This window comes from Crocodylus siamensis, chromosome 15 (assembly GCF_052110815.1).
Source record: "Crocodylus siamensis isolate JL-2025a chromosome 15, ASM5211081v1, whole genome shotgun sequence".
Taxonomy (NCBI): domain Eukaryota; kingdom Metazoa; phylum Chordata; order Crocodylia; family Crocodylidae; genus Crocodylus; species Crocodylus siamensis.
Window position 1 is genome coordinate 51,079,913 of NC_143409.1, and position 17,378 is coordinate 51,097,290.

A 17,378-nucleotide genomic window follows, 5' to 3' on the forward strand; every position below is an offset into this window, starting at 1 on the left:
TTCATCAGTGACTTGGATGAGGGGGTAAAAAGCACCTGTTCAAATTTGCTGATGACACTAAGATGTGGGGGGATGTGGGCACGCTAGAAGGGAGGAATAGGCTGCAATTGGACCTAGGCAGGTTACAAGGGTGGACGGATGAGAATAGGATGGGATTCAACACCAACCAGTGCAAAGTGATGTACCTGGGGAGGAACAACCGGCACCATACCTACTGGCGGGGAAACTCCCTTCTCGTCAGTGCAGAGGCGGAAAAGGGTCATGGAGTCATCATTGGTGCCAAGATGAACATGGGCCGGCAGTGTGGGGATGCATTCAGGAAGGCCAGCCGCACCTTGTCATGCATCCACAGATGCATCTCGAGCAGGTCCAAGGAGGTGATCCTCCCCCTCTATGCGGCACTGGTCAGGCCGCAACTGCAGTCCTGCATCCAGTTCTGGGCGCCGCACTTCAAGAGGGATGTCGACAGCATGGAGAGGGTCCAGAGGAGGCCACTCACATGATCGGGGGCAGCAGGGCAGGCCCTACGAGGAGAGGCAATGGGATCTGAACCTGTTCAGCCTCCACAAGAGAAGGCTGAGGGGGATCTCGTGGCCTGTTACAAACTAGTCAGGGGGGATCAGCAGGCATTGGGGGAGTCACTGTTCCTCCGAGCACCGCCAGGAGTGACCAGGAATAATGGTCACAAGCTGGCAGAGGATAGATCCAGACTAGACGTCAGGAGGTGCAACTTTATGGTCAGGGTGGCTAGGATCTGGAACCAACTTCCAAGAGAAGTGGTGCAGGCTCCTACCCTGGGGGGCTAGACAATCACCTTGCCAGGGTCATTTGACCCCAGTACTCTTTCCTGTCAGGGCAGGGGGTCGGACTAGATGATCTGCTCAGGTCCCTTCTGACCCTACTAACTATGAAATGATGACATCCACCTCTACTCCTGCATCTAAGCATTTTGTGACCCTGTCATAAAACAAAACCAGACTGGTCAGGCATAATCTACGTGCTACAAATCCAGGCTGTTTTCCCTGCTGCATTATTTTTCCCACTGGACTCCCACAAATATGATTCTTCATAATCTTTTCAAAGACCTTTCCAAGGATGGAGATGAGACTGACTGGCCTTTAATTACTTGGACCCTCCTTCTCCTCCCCTTGAAAATAGGGACCACAGTGGCCATTTTCCAGTCCTCTGGGACCTGACCTGAGCACCACAAGTGCTCAGGAAAATTTCCTGCACATCCACATCCCAGGTGAGTTTCTGTGCCCACACCCAACCTTGGGCTCACAACCTACTGCCCAGAAGCTCACCCTGCTAACCCTTAAGCCAGACAGCAGGACAAAGCACAATGACCTCTTCCACTCCAACAAGAATTGTCCTCCCTGTCACTTCACTCACTTTTACTTGACCCAACTGGGACTTGAACTTGGATCTCCTGCATGATAAGCAAAAACAGCCAGCAACATGGGATAATCATGGCTTATAACCTGGGCTGGATACATTCCTGAGGGAGGGGGAAACCTGCTCCCTCTGCCTAAAGCACACACCTGGGTTGGGGCTTAAACTCCCTACTGTTCTAAGCAATGCCAACTTGACTGGAAGGGGGCTAGAGACCCTGCCAGTCTACCCAGCAACCAGTGATGCATTTCAAATTGGCTGACTGGCAGCCAACAGTTGCTGGCCTTCACTGGATCAGGTAAATGAGGTCATAAGGTCTGTATACGTGAAGGACTGACTCTGAGAACTCAGAGAGAAGCTGGACTGGCTGAAACTCACTTTCTCTCGAAACTCATGGTTAATGAACGGCCTGCCTCCAGAGGGAATCTCCACCTGCCTCTGGACGATACTTGTGAGTAAGCTACCTGAGATCTAACTAAATATATAGCTCGCAGTAACTCTGGTGTGTGATCAAGGGGTACCATGACATTGTTTGCTCTAAGGTATTCCTTTGATATTGCTCTATCCTGTCCCCTACTCCAAACCTGCTCCTTGCAACCAGTAAAGTTCTCCTTTGTACCTAGCATGGGAGACTTATTAGATGAGGGTGTAGATTATGCCTTGGGGTCTTCTTGGTTTGGCTGACTAAGGGAGACCACTATCTGTGCTTCAGAGTGAAGAACGCACCCCAAGTTCTTGCAGTGGATCAAGTACCCTCAAGGACTACTAGTCCTGTGTTTCCCAGAGGGCACAGGTCCCAGATCAGTCCAGATGCTGGGTGGTGGCATCCTTACCCCTCAGGCTTGCGAGTGTATTCCAGGAAGCAGGGTGGCTGGATGTGAGACACCCCCCAGGGAGGCACTCGGAGCCTGGAAGGTGGTCAGGTGCAGTGAGGTGGGTGACTCAATGCAGGAGCACCCCCTACCAGCCAGAGCGCTCATTGTCAGGGGTGGCAGCAGCACTTTTTGGGGGGGCATGTGCCCCCCATGTGTCACCTATGAGCCCAGGGGAGGCAATGTGCAGCACTGGCCAGAGCTGCACCCCACCGGGCACCTGTGCCCTGAGCGCCCCACCTGCTGCTATGTCCCCATACCCCCCACCTTCCCTCACACCCACACACTGCCACCATGACCCCCCACATATACACAAACCCACATCCTACCACACACACACACACACACACACACACACACACACACACCCCATACCTCACGGACCACACCCACCATAAACAAACTTACCTTCCCGACCATACACACATACTACACAATATACAAAACTAAGAATTTATTTTTGAGTTATGAAATCACATCTTCATAGGCAACTCCCACTTAGCACTGTTCATTGGTTCCTGAAAAACCACGTGCTAAGCAAAATGAGCATTTATGTGCAACCAAAAGTATTTGATGACCCAAGATGGCAAGCACAAGCGTTATAACGAAACTTGCTACGTGCTAAGTGCAATCAGGTACCAACTTCAAATGAGTGTTATAACAAAATAGCGCTAAGTGGGGGTCGCCTGTATACAGTACACAAACACAAATCATGAGAAAAATATTTTTTGTAATAAAATTAAAATATGGTAGGTGTTTGACTTTTAGTGTATGATTTGGGGTTTTTTCTGGTTCTAAGATGGCATATCCCCCCCCAAAGGAGTACTGGGGGGGCAAGGGGAGGGGCTTCTGGTAGCAAAGGTCACGGGTTAGGGGTAGGACTTCTGGTTCCAAGATGGCAGCCACAGGGCAGGGCTCCCCATGTGGCCCTCAATAGCTCAGCAAAACTCCTTAAGCTGCCCTCCACCTGAAATAATTGTCCGCTTCTGGTGTAGAGTCCCTGCCCATGGGGCTGGCTCCAGCCCCAGAGAAAGTCCCCGCTGGGCCGGGCAGAGGGGGACGGTCTTTCCCTGCACAGACCCCGCTCAGGGTACAGCCCTGCTCACCCAGGCTCCTGGCTCACAGTGGAGGAGGCAGTGGCAACTTGTGCCAGACTGACCCTAACCCAGAGCCAGGAGCAGCCCCTGATACCAGCCCCCTCCCAGCCCCAAGGGGTTTCTTGAGCTGAAGCCCGCCCCAGGGCAACCGCACACAGTGCACCGAAGTGAGTGGAGGACGGGCAGGTGTTAACTGAGCCCCTGCCCCGGCTCCCCCTGCAGGGGCTGAGGCTGCTCACACCCGGGGCTCCCCCCAGGCCCTGCTGGGAGCAGGAAGGGAAATAAATGCTCTGCCCTGCCCCAGGCTGCAGGGGCTGCTGCACTCAAGAAAGTGAAACTAGCTGAGCTGCTCCCCTCTGCAGAGGAGCCATGGCTGGGGTGGACCTGGCAGGGAGCATCCTGGAGGAGCTGACCTGCTCCTTGTGTCTGGACTGTTTTACGGATCCGGTGACTCTTGACTGCGGGCACAACTTGTGCTGCGCCTGCATCGGCCAGTGCTGGGGGGAGTCGGAGCCAAACTGCTGCTGCTCCCAGTGCAGGGACACGGCCCCGCAGAGACACCTGCGGCCCAGCGGGCAGCTGGGCAATGGGGTGCAGCTGGAGAAGCGGCGGAGGCTGCAGGCGGGGACCCAGCCCGAGGGGCAGCATGTGTGCGAGAGGCACCAGGAGCCTCTGAAGCTCTTCTGCGAGGAGGACGAAGCCCCCATCTGTGTGGTGTGTGATAGATCCCGGGCCCACAGAGATTACTCGGTGGTTCCCGTCGAGGAGGCTGCCCAGGACTACAGGGTAGGGAACAGCTGTCCTGGGCCTGGGAGTCACAGCTCCCCCTGCTCTGCAGACAGGCAACCCCTGTGCGCAGCCTGGACCATAGCTGGGACCTGCCGAGATGGGGGTGCAGGCACCTGCCCGGAGACAGTGGGTCTGGGAGGGCCGGGGCAGGCCCACCTCCCCGGGCGGGAGTCCCCTTGCAGCTGGGGTCGCTCGCTCTGTACCTTGGGCCCGTGGGAGGTGCTCACAAAGCCTCGCTCTGTGCAGGGAGGATTTTACTGCAGGGCACAAACCAAGGGACCCAAACTGGACATCAGAGCCATTTTCTGTCTTTGCAGGAGCAAATCCGGAGCCACCTGGAGCGCCTGAGGGAGCAGAGAGAGGAGCTGCAGGGCCTGAAACGCGCCTGGGAGCAGGAGGGTGAAAGGCTCCTGGTAGGGGCCCGGTGCAGGGAGGGCCGCGCTGGCAGCAGGGTGGGGGTCTCGTGCTGCTCCGTGTCGGTGGAGTTGGGAGAGGAGGAAAGATGTTCAGGCTGCAGCCTTGCAAAGTTCAGGGTCAGTTAAACGGTGCAGAGCCAACAATGAGAATCACTTCCCTGGTGTAAATCAGGAGTGACTGCACTGAAATCCAGGTGGATCCTGACGATTTACACTGGTGTAAGGAAAGCAGTGTCCGGCCCTGCTCCCCAAGGCTGGGCAGGGAGGGGAGGGCAGGTGCTGGGCCTGGATGAGGGCTCTGGAGCCCCTTCAGCAGGTCAGGCAGGGTCCTGGGAAGGGGGGAGGCGTCTGCAGCATGGATGAGTCGCAGCAGCGCTGTACTCTCGGGGCCCTGCCCTGCAAACCCCTGGATCATGGGGGCCCTGCTGCAGCCACAGTGCTGGGCTGGTTGGGAGCCCTGAGAAATTCCCCTCTTGTACCGAGAGGGCTGCATTCCCCAGAAATGCCCTGGGCTGGACCCTGTGAGGTGCGAATGAGACATTTCCTGCAGCCTGGCAGACTGGGACCATCTCCCCTGACTCCAGTTTCCACCTCTCCTTCCCCCTGCTCCTTCATGTCTCTGCCCATCCCAGAGGCAGACGGAGCTGGAGAGGCAGCTGGTGGTGTCTGAGTGCAACAGGCTGCACCAGCTCCTGCATGACCGCGAGCGTGTCCTCCTGGCCCGGCTGGGGCAGCTGGATGCAGAGATTGTCAGGAGGGGGCAGGAAAATGCCGCCTGCCTGCACGATGAGACTGCCCGCCTGAGCGCCCTGATCACGGAGCTGCAGGGGAAGTGCCAGCTTTCGGTGCCTGAGCTCCTGCAGGTGAGAGTCCATCAGACGTACCCAGCACCCAGTGTAGAGAGTTGATGGCCTCTGAGTCCCAGGGAGCTGGCAGGGTGGTGCAGGGACCCAAGACTGAAGCTGCGGGGAGACACGGATTGGGGCAGTTGGGGAGGCAGGGCAGGGTGGTGAAAGGTTGCTCCAGTTCCTGCCCTATGCCTCAGGCTCAGTCCAGAGGGGCAGCCATCCCGGTAAAGCAATGGATGTAAGTGTGGCTGGTCCTGGTAGCACAAGGACGGGCTGGGCTGTGACAGTGACTCTCTGTTCTGTTTCTTGTCCCCTCCAGGATGTCAGAAGCACTGTGACCAGGTACGTCTGGGTTTCATCTCACCCCTCCTGTCACTTTGGCCAAGACTCGGCTGCAGCCTCTGCCACCAGCATCTGCCTGCAGGCCAGTCTCAGCCCTGGACCCGGCCTCTATCCACGTGGCCCTGGGGTTCCTCCTGCCACCCTGTGACCCAGCCTGGGCAGGGGATTGCCCCGCAGTCCTGGGTTCAATAAGCCCATCCTCGTGACCTGGCCTCTGCAATGGCTGCAAGTCTGTCCTGTCTGAAAGGACTCGGGGGTTTGTGGGGAGGGACCCAAGTGTCTTAGCCCAGGCCCTAGTGAGGCAATGTCCATGTGCCGAGATATCACCAGTGACCTGGCCCCTTGGAGGCTGGGAGTGAAAGGGAAGGGGAGCTGGGCCTGGAGAACGGGCCCCTCAGTCCCAGGAGCAGCTTCTCATAGTTTCATAGTTTCATAGTTTGTAGGGTCAGAAGGAACCTGAGCAGATCATCTAGTCCGACCCCCTGCCATGGCAGGAAAGAGTACTGGGGTCAAATGACCGCAGCAAGGTGTACATCTAACCTCCTCTTAAACACCCCCAGGGTAGCAGCCTGCACCACTTCTCTTGGAAGCTGGTTCCAGACCCTAGCCGCCCTGACCGTGAAGCAGCGCCTCCTGATATCTAACCTAAATCTACCCTCTGCCAGCTTGTGACCATTATTCCTGGTCACTCCTGGCGGTGCTTGGGGAAACAGTGACTTCCCCAGTGCCTGCTGGTCGCCCCTGACTAGTTTATAACAGGCCACTAGATCCCCCTCAGCCTTCTCTTGTGGAGGCTGAACAGGTTCAGGTCCCGTAGCCTCTCCTCATAGGGCCTGCTCTGCTGTCCCCTGATCATACGAGTAGCCTCCTCTGGACGCTCTCCATGCTGTCCACATCCCTCTTGAAGTGCGGCGCCCAGAACTGGACACAGTACTCCAGCTGCGGCCTGACCAGTGCCGCACAGAGGGGGAGGATCACCTCCTTGGACCTGCTCGAGATGCATCTGTGCATGCATGCCAAGGTGCGGTTGGCCTTCCTGACTGCATCCCCACACTGCCAGCCCATGTTCATCTTGGAGTCAGTGATGACCCCCAGATCCCTTTCCGCCTCTGTGCTGACAAGAGGGGAGTTCCCCAACCTGTAGGTATGGTGCTGGTTGTTCCTCCCAAGGTGCATCACCTTGCACTTGTCTGCGTTGAAACCCATCCTATTCTCGTCCGCCCACCCTTGTAACCTGTCTAGGTCTGATTGTAGCCTGTTGCATCCTTCCAGTGTGCCCACGTCCCCCCACATCTTAGTGTCATCAGCAAATTTGAACAGGGTGCTTTTTACCCCCTCATCCAAGTCACTGATGAAGATGTTGAACAGTGCGGGCCGGAGGACCGAGCCCTGGGGGACCCCACTGCCCACGTCCTTCTAGGTTGAGAAGGACCCATCCACTACCACCCTCTGGGTGTGGCCCTCCAGCCAGTTGGCGACCCATGTGACTGTGTGTGTGTCGACACCGCAGTCCTCCAGTTTCTTAATGAGAACGGGGTGAGAGACAGTGTCAAAAGCCTTCCGGAAGTCCAGGAAGATTATATCCACTGCTACCCCTGCATCTAATGATCTGGTGATCTGATCGTAAAAGGCCACCAGGTTGGTCTGACAGGACCTGCCACTGATGAACCCATGTTGGTTGCCCCTAAGCATCCAGTCCCCTGCTGGCCCCTCATGTATGTGTGCCAGCATAATTTTCTCGAACAGCTTGCCTAGGATCGAGATGAGACTAACCGGCCTATTGTTTCCCGGGTCCTCCTTCCTGCCTTTTTAGAAGATGGGGACCACAGTGGCCCTCTTCCAGTCCTCTGGTACCTCACCAGAGCACCACGAGTGCTCGTAAAGCCGTGCCGGGGACTTGCAATGACCTCGGCCAGTTCCTTTAGAACTCTAGGGTGGAGACTGTCCGGGCCGGCCACATGTCAGAGGGGCACAGGCTGGCATTGCCTGGTCTGCATTTCTCTGAGGATGGACCAAGGCCAGGGCCTGTTAGGACTGTGACCATCTCCAACCCCTGCATGGTGCAGCTGTCTGGACAAAAGCCCTGGGACAAACTCAGCTACACCAGAAACCACTTTTTTCCCAGTACAGCTTCCCCCCCGACACTGGTGCAAGCTGTAGAGGGAACAGCACTGCGTTGCTGGTGTGAGCTGCAGTTGCACAGGAAGTGTTTGTGGTTGAGTTCTGCTGGAATAGCTCTACTAGCAACCTGAATACAAATATCACCTCTCAGTCCCCAGGGTCGGGAACCAGCACACTGCACAGGCCCTGCCAGGCCTGTCACACCCAGTCTCTGCCCTGTGTAATCTTGAAGATGTGGGGGCTTCTGGGTGAGGTGTGAGAGGAATAATTGCCCTTGTGTCTCTGCAGGGCTGAGGAGGGGACACCTCTGCGTGCAGCCCCCAAGTTCCCCAAGCTGGAGAAGACCATCTGAGATTTCCCTGGAGAGAACAAGCTGCGGGAAGCTCTCACGGGATTCCTGAGTAAGGGGCATTTCCAGGGCTGCTGTCTGATTGTATTGGGGGAGGAGGAGAGGGTCCTGTGGGAGACGCTGTGCAGCTGGGTTATGGGAGCCCTTGCAGTCATGTGTCCGGAGGAGCACAGCGGGGCTCGGAGGCCTGCGGTCCATGTCCTGGGAAAGCCCTTGGCGCCCCAGCTCTGCAGGGCTTCACGGGGTGGACTCCATGGGGATGATTGAAGCCGCGATCATAGTTTGCCATTTCTGATCCATGTGGCTCTGGGCCCCTTAGCACAGGCCTGGTTCTCCTGGCGGGGCTGGCTGTGCAGAAGTGTCCCATGTTTCATTCGCTCTGGGGTTTGCTGCTCGACGCTCAGATCCTGACACTCGAGCCAGAGGCCCCTGTGTGAATGCCCAGGGTGAAAGCCCACAGTTCACTTCCCAGTAATGTTTGTGCTGGTGCATAAATCCCAGCCCTGGAGTATTCCCAGCAGCAGCTGCCAGCAGGCGCCTGGGGTGGGCTCTGGTGAGCAACCCCAGGGAGTCATCATCACGCGGGAGGTTTGGCCAGAGTGTGGTAGCTCCAGGAAAGCTGTTATGAAGGGAAGCAGCCTTTTGATCTCAGCCCTTCCTGGGTGCGTGTAGGGGCTGAAGGTGAGAGTGGCATCCAACATGCACCTGATCTGTGACAACGTCCATGAGTGCGGGGGAAGAGCCCTCCCCGGTGCATCCTTTGTGGGGCAGGACAGTGGGCGAGGGATTCCTTGGGGGAGGGTCTTGGCTGCTCTGATACGAGTCATTGTCACAAATGGATTCAGGGCCGGATTCTCAGTGCCCCGGGCCTCCAGGAAGGATGTCTCATTGAGCCCAGCTGAGCCGCTGGGATTCTGGCAGTTTGTGTATTCGTCCCCGTCCTCACCAGCTCTCTAGGGGAATGGCAGCACTGAAGGAGCCCTGAGAGCCTTTACCAGTGCCGGTGCTAAAGAACACCCCCCCCCCCATGGGGACTAACGTGGCTTGTTCTCTTTCTTGCAGAGGGGCTGCTTGCTGGGAGAGGTGAGACCTGTGGGCACGCTGCAGGGGAGGAAGCAGCAGTCAATGGGCACCTGTTCCCATGTCTGGGGCAACTCTGGGCTGAGCGGTAGGATGTGGAGACAAGCCGGCAGGGGACACGTGGCAAGGGCTCCGGTTAGAACAAGCGAGGGGCAGTCCGATCTTTGTCCATGCTTGTGAGCAGTGAGACAGGGCAGAGCTGGGCCCTTTGGGGAGGAGGCCAGGGGCAGGTCTGTCAAGAGGTGGTGCTGCACACTCAGGTTGGTGTGTGTCGCTGTGAGATGACAGCAGCTGGAGGTGCGAAACACCCAGACACATGGAGGGGCCAAGCGGGAGCTGCTGAGAAAAGGAGGCTGCAGATTGAGATTTCCCCGCTCTTCCCCCGCAAACCATCAGGGCATGGAGAAGTGGTGTCCACAGTGACACCAAACCCCTGGTGCCCCTGGATGCTGGGATTTCCCAGGGCTGGCAGGACCATGGCCAACCCTTCCGGGCCAGGCTGCTGTGCCAGGGTTCAGGTGCTGAGGGGCCCCTCCCCTGGGACTCCCAGTGTTGGGAATGTTTCATCTCTCCCTGGGCTGCTGCAGGGCGTGGGGCAAATGCTGCAGCCCTGACTCCACTCTTGTTCCAACACCTGGGCAGTTTCAGCTGTTTGGGCAAACATGGACAGCAGGATTTGTCCTACTGTCAGTGCTGGGTCGTCACTATGCTGTGTGAATGCTCACCTCTCTCTCTCTGCTGCTTGATTCCAGAATTCAGAAGAGCCCGAGGACACGCAGGTGAGTGACCCTGACCCCCCGTCAGCGACCCCAGACCCTCCTTGGAGAACTTGGTTTGCTACAGCCACTTGTGTCACCTTGAGGGTGCCCTGGAGGTGGCCTTTGTCCCTGGGTCCAGCAAGAATCAGTGCATCCCTGCTGCCTTTCCCCCTTGCTGCCCACAGCCCAGCAAACTCTGTGTTCCCTGGGCCCTGGTCAGGGCTGGTTTCTGGGCCATGTGAGACCCCAAGCCCAAGATGTTTTGGGATCCTCAGCCCATCTCTTTGGCACCGTGCAAACTGCGTGCATGGGGACTTGCCGATGGTGCAGCTGAGCCCACAGTGAGGGGACAGTCAGTAGGGAAATGCCTGGGGTGGAAAGGGCAGGCAGCAACCTGCTGTTAGGACATTTTCCTATGTGCCTCCTTCCCAGGCTTTGACCCGCCACCGCCCCCTGGTACTTCCCCTCTCCTTTCCCTTTGTGGATTCAACACCTGGCATTCTTGCCCCAGCTCCCACTCTGCCCCAGGGATGAAGAGGTCGGGAAGGAACATGCCACTCTGCCCCTGGGTCTATTTCCTGTTGTCCCCATTTCCCCTCGGGGCGGCGGTAATCTCACAGGCAGGGACTGACCCGTGATTCCTGGGATGCAGCAAATTCCCTGTGATCCCGGGGACTCACCTGCCTCGGCCCTGACCTGTGTCTCTCTCCCCAGTGGACATGACCCTGGACCCAGACACGGCAAATCCCTACCTCATCCTGTCTGAGGATCGGAAACGTGTGTGGGACGGTGACATACAACAGGATCTACCCAACAATCCTGAGAGATTTGATACTTGTGCCTGTCTCCTGGGCCGTGAGGGGTTCACGGGCGGGAGGCACTACTGGGAGGTGGAGGTGGGAGACAAGACGGCCTGGGCTCTGGGCGTGTGCGGGGAGTCTGTGCGCAGGAAGGGGGAGGTCATACTGGCACCTGAGGATGGATACTGGACCATGTGGTTGCAGGATGGGGAATACGGGGCCCTCACCTCTCCCTTGACTCCTGTCCCCATTTGCGTGCAGCCCACACGGGTGGGGGTTTTCCTGGACTACGAGGCGGGCAAGGTCTCATTTTACAACGTGACTGACAGGTTCCACCTCTTCACTTTTACTGATGACTTCTCCGGGACCCTGCGCCCATATTTCTATACTGGTGTCAACGAGGAGGGCACCAACGCAGCTCCCCTGATCTTGTGCCCGGTCCCAGCCCAGCCCTGAGGGTATTCCTGTCACTGCAATGACACGTGCCGCAACAACTGTCCCCTCCCAGCCTTGCACGACTGCCAGCCCCTCCGGTGCCCCTGGGTTAGGGTGGGTGCAGGGCAGGGCTAGGGTCTCCTGGTCAAAGGAGCTGCTCGACCCTGGACCCTGCTGGTTCCCTGCACCCCGGGGTTCATCTCCCATTTCCCCCGTTCACAGCATTGCCCACTGGAAGGGACCATCTACAAAAGCATCGTTCACTTTACAGGTTTCTGCAGTTTCCCTGGGTTTATAACTTTGTTGGTTTATTGACCTCTTTCAGCCTTATCCTGACTGCCCCTCCCCAGTTCTTCCTTTGTTCTGTGTCTTGTATTAAAGAATCTGTGTTGGACAGCCTGCCCTCTGCACATCCTTCCATAGCTTCTGATGAGATGAGCGCTTGCACATAAAACCTGATACATCTTGGACTCAGTGAGTCGGGGGCACTCAAGTTTTCTGGTGTTTGGGTCCAGGGTCAAGCACCAATTCTGGGGCAAGTGTAGGGCTCAACAAGTGGCCCAGGATGCAGCACATGCAACATGATGCCTGAGCACCCTGGGTACTGCGGTGCAGGTTGGGGCCGCATGACTTGCGGTGTTCCTGGCAGCTTTGCGGCTCCTATTCTTTTCTTAACACCCCCTTATTCCCCTCCTGCCCAAAGTTGTTGCCCCAGTCTCCCCAGTTCCTTATTCTACTGCATTGGGCTCCCGTCAGGTCCAACAATTCAGAGGTGGGGGAGCTGTTAGTGCAACAGCTGCCACTGCTGGCCCACCACCAAATTTCTGGACGCTTGCGGGTCCCCATAGGATGTATGCCATGGTTTTGTAGGCCAGGTCTACCTCATGGGCCAGAGGTTGAGCCCCCTTGATGCATCTCTACCCTGCCTTGTGCCTGACTTCAGATGAACATGCCTGTCACTCTAGATCAGGGGTTTTAATCCTTTTTAGACTCAAGACACTATCATTAGACTCAAGGCACCCTAGCCTGCTCTTACCTTTCACCCGTGCTTTGACTGCAGCAAAATACTAGAGCCATTCTTCTGTTGCATAGCACTCAGAAAGGCCACAACGCATCAGGTAATCTGGGGTCATCGTGTAACTCGCGTGTAGGTGTTTACACAGCTACCATGGCTGACGAGTTCAGCACCTCTTGGTGAGTCGCTAGTCCAGACCAACACATTATGAAAGCCCCTTTACACTTTGAGGCCCCCACTGTCCTGGGACAGGCACCCTTTACTTGAGGAACCCCCTTACAGTCTCTGTGCTGGTGCCCATCACGGCAGGCCCTTGCGGAGCTGCTGGCCTTTAGGAGCAGGAGGAGCCTTCAACACAGCCAGGTGTTCCCCAGGGATTGAAGGGGAAAGAGGAAACACTTCACTGTCTCCTCCCTATGACTAGTAACACAGGCATGTATCTGGCCTGGGAGTGCCACACTCAGTATTCCCACACATTGCAAAGGCAGCATGGGAGATTTCATAGCTTTCGTAGACATTAGGGCTGGAAGGGACCTCAGAAGATCATCAAGTCCAGCCCCCTTCCCCAGGGGCAGGAAGTCAACTAGGGTCACAGGATCCCAGCAAGGTAAATGTCCAATTGACTCCTAAAGAAGTCTAGCGCAGGTGCTTGCACCACCTCCGGCGGCAGTCTGTTCCAGGTCTTGGGGGCTCAGACAGGAAGTTCTTCCTTATGTCCAGCCTGAAATGGTCTTGGAGGAGTTTTCGACCATTTGACCTTGTCATCCCATGGGGCGCTCTGGTGAACAAATGTTGCCCCAGATCCTGGTGTACACCCTAATATACTTATAGGCAGCCAGCAGGTCACCCCTGAGCCTGCACTTTTCCAGGCTGAAGGGTCCCGTAGCTCTTAGTGTCTCATCATAAGGTCTGTTTTCCTGCCCTGTGTTCATGTGTGGCTCTCGTCTGGACACTCTCAAGCTTCTCCACATCCTTTTTAAATTGTGGAGCCCAGAATTGGATGCATACTCCAGCTGTGGCCTCGCCAAGGCCAAGTACAGTGGGAGGATGACATCCTGGGATTTGCTAGAGAAGCATCTATGGATGCAAGCCAGAGTTTTGCTCACTTTGCCAGCTGCAACATCACATTGGTGGCTCATGTTCATCTTGTGCTCAATCATGACCCCCAAGTCCCTTTCGGCCGTGGTGCTAGCAAGCATAGTACTGCCAAGCCTATAAGCATGCTGCGGGTTTTTCTTCCCAAGGTGGAGTACCTTGCATTTTTCGGAGTTGAAGGCCATCAGATTTTCATCTGCCCATTTTCTGAGCCTGTCAGGGTTGGCCTGGATCCCCTTCCTGTCTTCGGGTGTGGATGCTTTTCCCCAAAGTTTGGTGTCATCAATGAACTTGGCCAGTCGCTTCTAATACCAATATCCACATCATTAATGAAGATGTTGAAAAGAATAGCCCAAGGATGGAGCGTTGGGGGACCCCACTGATAACACCACACCACTACCACTCTCTGGGTCCGACCTCAAAGCCAATTCCCCAGCTAGTGGATGGTGATGTGGCCGAGGCCACAGTTGGCCAATTTTTCTACGGGATGATCATGGGATACCAGCTCAAAGGCTTTTTTTAAATCAAGTTGTATGACATCAATCTCTTCTCCCTTGTCCAGGTGATAGGTCACCTGGTCGTAGAAGGAGATGAGATTGGTCAGGCAAGACATAGCCGTAACAAACCTGTGCTGGCTATCCCTCAAGAAGTTGCTTTCAGCCAGTTTGTCAAGACTAGTCTCTTTGATGATTTTTTCCAAGATCTTTCCAGGGATGGAGGTCAGGCTGATGGGTCTGTAGTTCCCCAGATCTAGTTTCCTCCATTTCTGGAAGATAGGCAGTATGTTGGCCTTCTTCCAATTTTTGGGCACGTCGCCTGAGCACCACGAGTTCTTGAAGATCCGTGCCAGTGGCTGAGCTATGATGCTCGCCAGCGCCTTAAGTACCCTGGGGTGTAAACTGTCTGGGCCAGATGACTTGAAGGTGTCCAGCCTCTCAAGGTAATCCTTCACATGGTCAACATTGATGAAGGGTAACGATTCTGCCTAGCCCTGGCTGCCCCGTACTGTATTGAGCAGGGCTGTCCCTTGGGGCTGGTGAAAAACCAACACAAAATACCCGGTTAGCAGGTTGGCTTTTCCCTGGGTGTCAGTTGTCAGTTGACCCATATGGTTTAGCAGGGGTCCAATGTTACCCTTGCTTTTCCTCCAGCTCCCCACATACCTAAAAAAAGGACTTTTTATTGTCCCTGATATGTGTAGCCATTTGGAGTTCAGTTGCAGCCTTGGCTTTCTTGGTTCACTCCCTACAGGTCCGGACCAGTGCGGAGTACTCCTCCTTGGAGGTGGATCCCATCTTCCATCCTTTACAGGTCTTTCTTTTTATTTGCAGGAGGTCCACTAGTTCCCTGCAGAGCCAAGGGAGCTGCTGTGCCCTTCTGCTGCCTTTCCTCTGCTGCCTTTCCTCTGTGCCCTTCTGCTGCCTTTCCCCCGGTGGGGGGGCCGGGTGCCACCCACTCAAAACTCCAAGGAAACGTCCGTGGAGATTTTCGGGGACACGTTTTTTCGACCTCAAATGCCCGTCTTCGGTTCCAGGAGGTCGGTGAGAGGGACCTCCGGAGCACAACCGGGCAGCTGCGGGCAGGGGTGTCCGCATTCGGTGCCCCGGTGCCTTGTCAACCGGGGGCCCGATCCCGGCCGGACGGGAGTTCCAGGAGGCCGGGCACGATCCCGGCTTCGTCCCGCTGACCTGTGCCAGAGCTGGGGAGGTGCGGGGCGGCTGCCAGGGCCCCGGCAGGCGTGCGGGGCCCTGCGGGAGGGGGCGGATGGCCCGGGCCGAGGCGGCGAGGGGCCCAGGCAGCACTCTGCGAGTGGGTGTCTCCCCGGAGCTCCGCAGGGGACCACGCCGGCAGCGAGGCCGGGCGGGAGTTCCAGGAGCCCGGGCACGTTTCCGGGCTCGCCCCGGTGAGCCGTGCGAGAGGTGCGGCCGGGCGCTTTTCTGGCTGAAGGGCTGCAGAGTAAGAACCGGGTTGACCTGCTGTCCGACCCGGGACTTAGAAAAATTTCGAGGCGGCGGGCGCCCGGAAGTCCGTATGAGGTCGTTTTTGAACGCAGCGTCCGACCCTTCGATCCAGGAGGGCGGACACTTTCGGTGGTTCGCCCCGGTGGCGGGGCCGGGTGCCACCCACTCCAAACTCCTAGGAAACGTCCGCGGAGATTTTCGGGGACACGTTTTTCGGACCTTAAATGCCCATCTTCGGTTCCAGGAGGGCGGCGAGAGGAACCTCAGGGGCACAACCGGGCAGCTGTGGGCAGGGGTGTCCGCGTTCGGTGCCCCGGTGCCTTGTCAACCGGGGGCCCGATCCCGGCCGGGCGGGAGTTCCAGGAGGCCGGTCACGATCCCGGCTTCGTCCCGCTGACCTGTGCCCAGAGGGCTGGGCTGGTGCGGGGCGGCTGCCAGGGCCGCGGCAGGCGTGCGGGGCCCCCGCGGGAGGGGGCGGATGGCCCGGGCCGCGGCGGCGGGGGCCCGGGCAGCCCTCTGCGAGTGGGTGTCTCCCCGGGGCTCCGCAGGGGACCACGCCGGCAGCGAGGCCGGGTGGGAGTTCCAGGAGCCCGGGCACGATTCCGGGCTCGCCCCGGTGCGCTCCCGGGTCGATGGGTGGGCACGGGGGCGCTTCTCGTGCCGGGGACCCAGGGTGACCGGATGTCGGACGCGGGACTTAGAAAAATTTCGCCGCGCCACGTGGCGGGCGATTGACCTGGGCCCACCCGGCGCAGCCTGGAAGTCCGTATGAGGTCGTTTTTGAACGCGGCGTCCAACCCTTCGATCCAGGAGAGCGGACACTTTTGGTGGTTTGCCCCGGTGGCGGGGCCGGGTGCCACGGACTCAAAACTTCTAGGAAACGTCCGCGGAGATTTTCAGGGACACATTTTTTGGACCTCAAATGCCCATCTTCAGTTCCAGGAGGTCAGTGAGAGAAACCTCCGGGGCAGAACCGCGCTGCGTCCAAGGGTCGAAGGCGAGTTGTGTTCCCTGCTGTTGAGAGGGGGGATGGCGGACACTTTGACACGTGAGCTCCCGGTCCCAGCCCGGTTGTCACGACTGGCCCGAACCCCTGGGGCCAGGCCTCCCGCGGTCCTGGGCCGTGCCCCGGGCGCCGCTGCTGCGCTTCGCTCGCCGCTCAGTGCGGCAAACCTTTGGGGAGGGCTCCTCGCGGGTCGGCGGTCCGCCGCCGGTGTTCAGGTGAGGTGGTTACCTCCCCCCCCCACTTCTCCTTTTCTCTCTCCTGATCGACGTGGTGCCTGCGGTCACGTCGGGGAGGGCCCTTAGCGGGCCGGTGGTCCCACCGCCGGTGTTCAGGCGAAGCGGCTTCCTCCCCAACCCGTGTGACCCCTCTGTGTTGGAAGTGAGGCTCTTCCCCCTGCCCCGCGGAGGGGGATGCTGGACCGAGTTGGTGCTCCGGTGACCCTGAGCGGCCCTGGGAGCCCGCCCTCCCAGTGGTCCGCACATGCTGAGATGCCAGGTGAGAGTTGGCAGGCCTGGCTGGGTGAGCCCCCCTGTGCATGCTTGGGGGTCCCCGCCTTGCCCCTCCACTCTCTGCGTCTCCAGGACACCGTCTTCTCTAGCGATCGTCGTGCAGGCGGATGCTTCCGCCCCTCCTGGGGAAAGCGGGTGGGAAGAGGGTGCTCGGGCTCCGGCCCGGTGCCTGCCCTTCCCTCCCCGCTTGTGCTTCCAGGATCACTCCCTTGAGGAGCAACCACGTGTCCTGAACTCCCCTCCCCTATGGGTTGTGGTCCCTTAGGGCTACGCCAACAAGCTTGAGCTTATCAAAGTCAGCTTTCCTCAAGTCGAGGACTTCTGCTTTGCTGACTGACTTGCCAGCTTTACAGCAGATGGTGAAGGTGATCAGCCCATGGTTGCTTTCTCCCAGCTTCCCTTTGATCATTAGGTCGCTGATTAAGTCATCCCCCATTGCCAGTACCAGGTTGAGCAGCGCTTTGCTTCTTGTTGGTCCATAGACTTCTTGAGT

At 57.7% G+C, this 17,378-nt stretch overlaps 1 protein-coding gene across 1 annotated transcript; it reads left to right on the forward strand.

The window, feature by feature from the left end:
* The first annotated feature begins 921 nt into the window (after positions 1-921).
* LOC149852744 (zinc finger protein RFP-like) lies at positions 922-11,339 on the forward strand. The gene is made up of 6 exons (XM_090028408.1): positions 922-4,492; positions 5,199-5,429; positions 5,734-5,756; positions 8,110-8,125; positions 10,059-10,085; positions 10,775-11,339. The coding sequence occupies exons 1-6, from the start codon at positions 3,731-3,733 to the stop codon at positions 11,318-11,320; spliced, it is 1,605 nt and encodes a 534-aa protein (XP_089884534.1). The 5' UTR covers positions 922-3,730; the 3' UTR covers positions 11,321-11,339.
* Positions 11,340-17,378: the final 6,039 nt, after the last annotated feature.

Coding starts and splice junctions, on each gene's coding strand:
- LOC149852744 (XM_090028408.1), top strand. CDS start 3,731: ATGGCTGGGGTGGACCTGGCAGGGAGCATCCTGGAGGAGCTGACCTGC. Junction 4,493..5,198: donor AATCCGGAGCCACCTGGAGC/GCCTGAGGGAGC, acceptor TGCCCATCCCAG/AGGCAGACGGAGCTGGAGAG. Junction 10,086..10,774: donor AAGAGCCCGAGGACACGCAG/GTGAGTGACCCT, acceptor GTGTCTCTCTCC/CCAGTGGACATGACCCTGGA.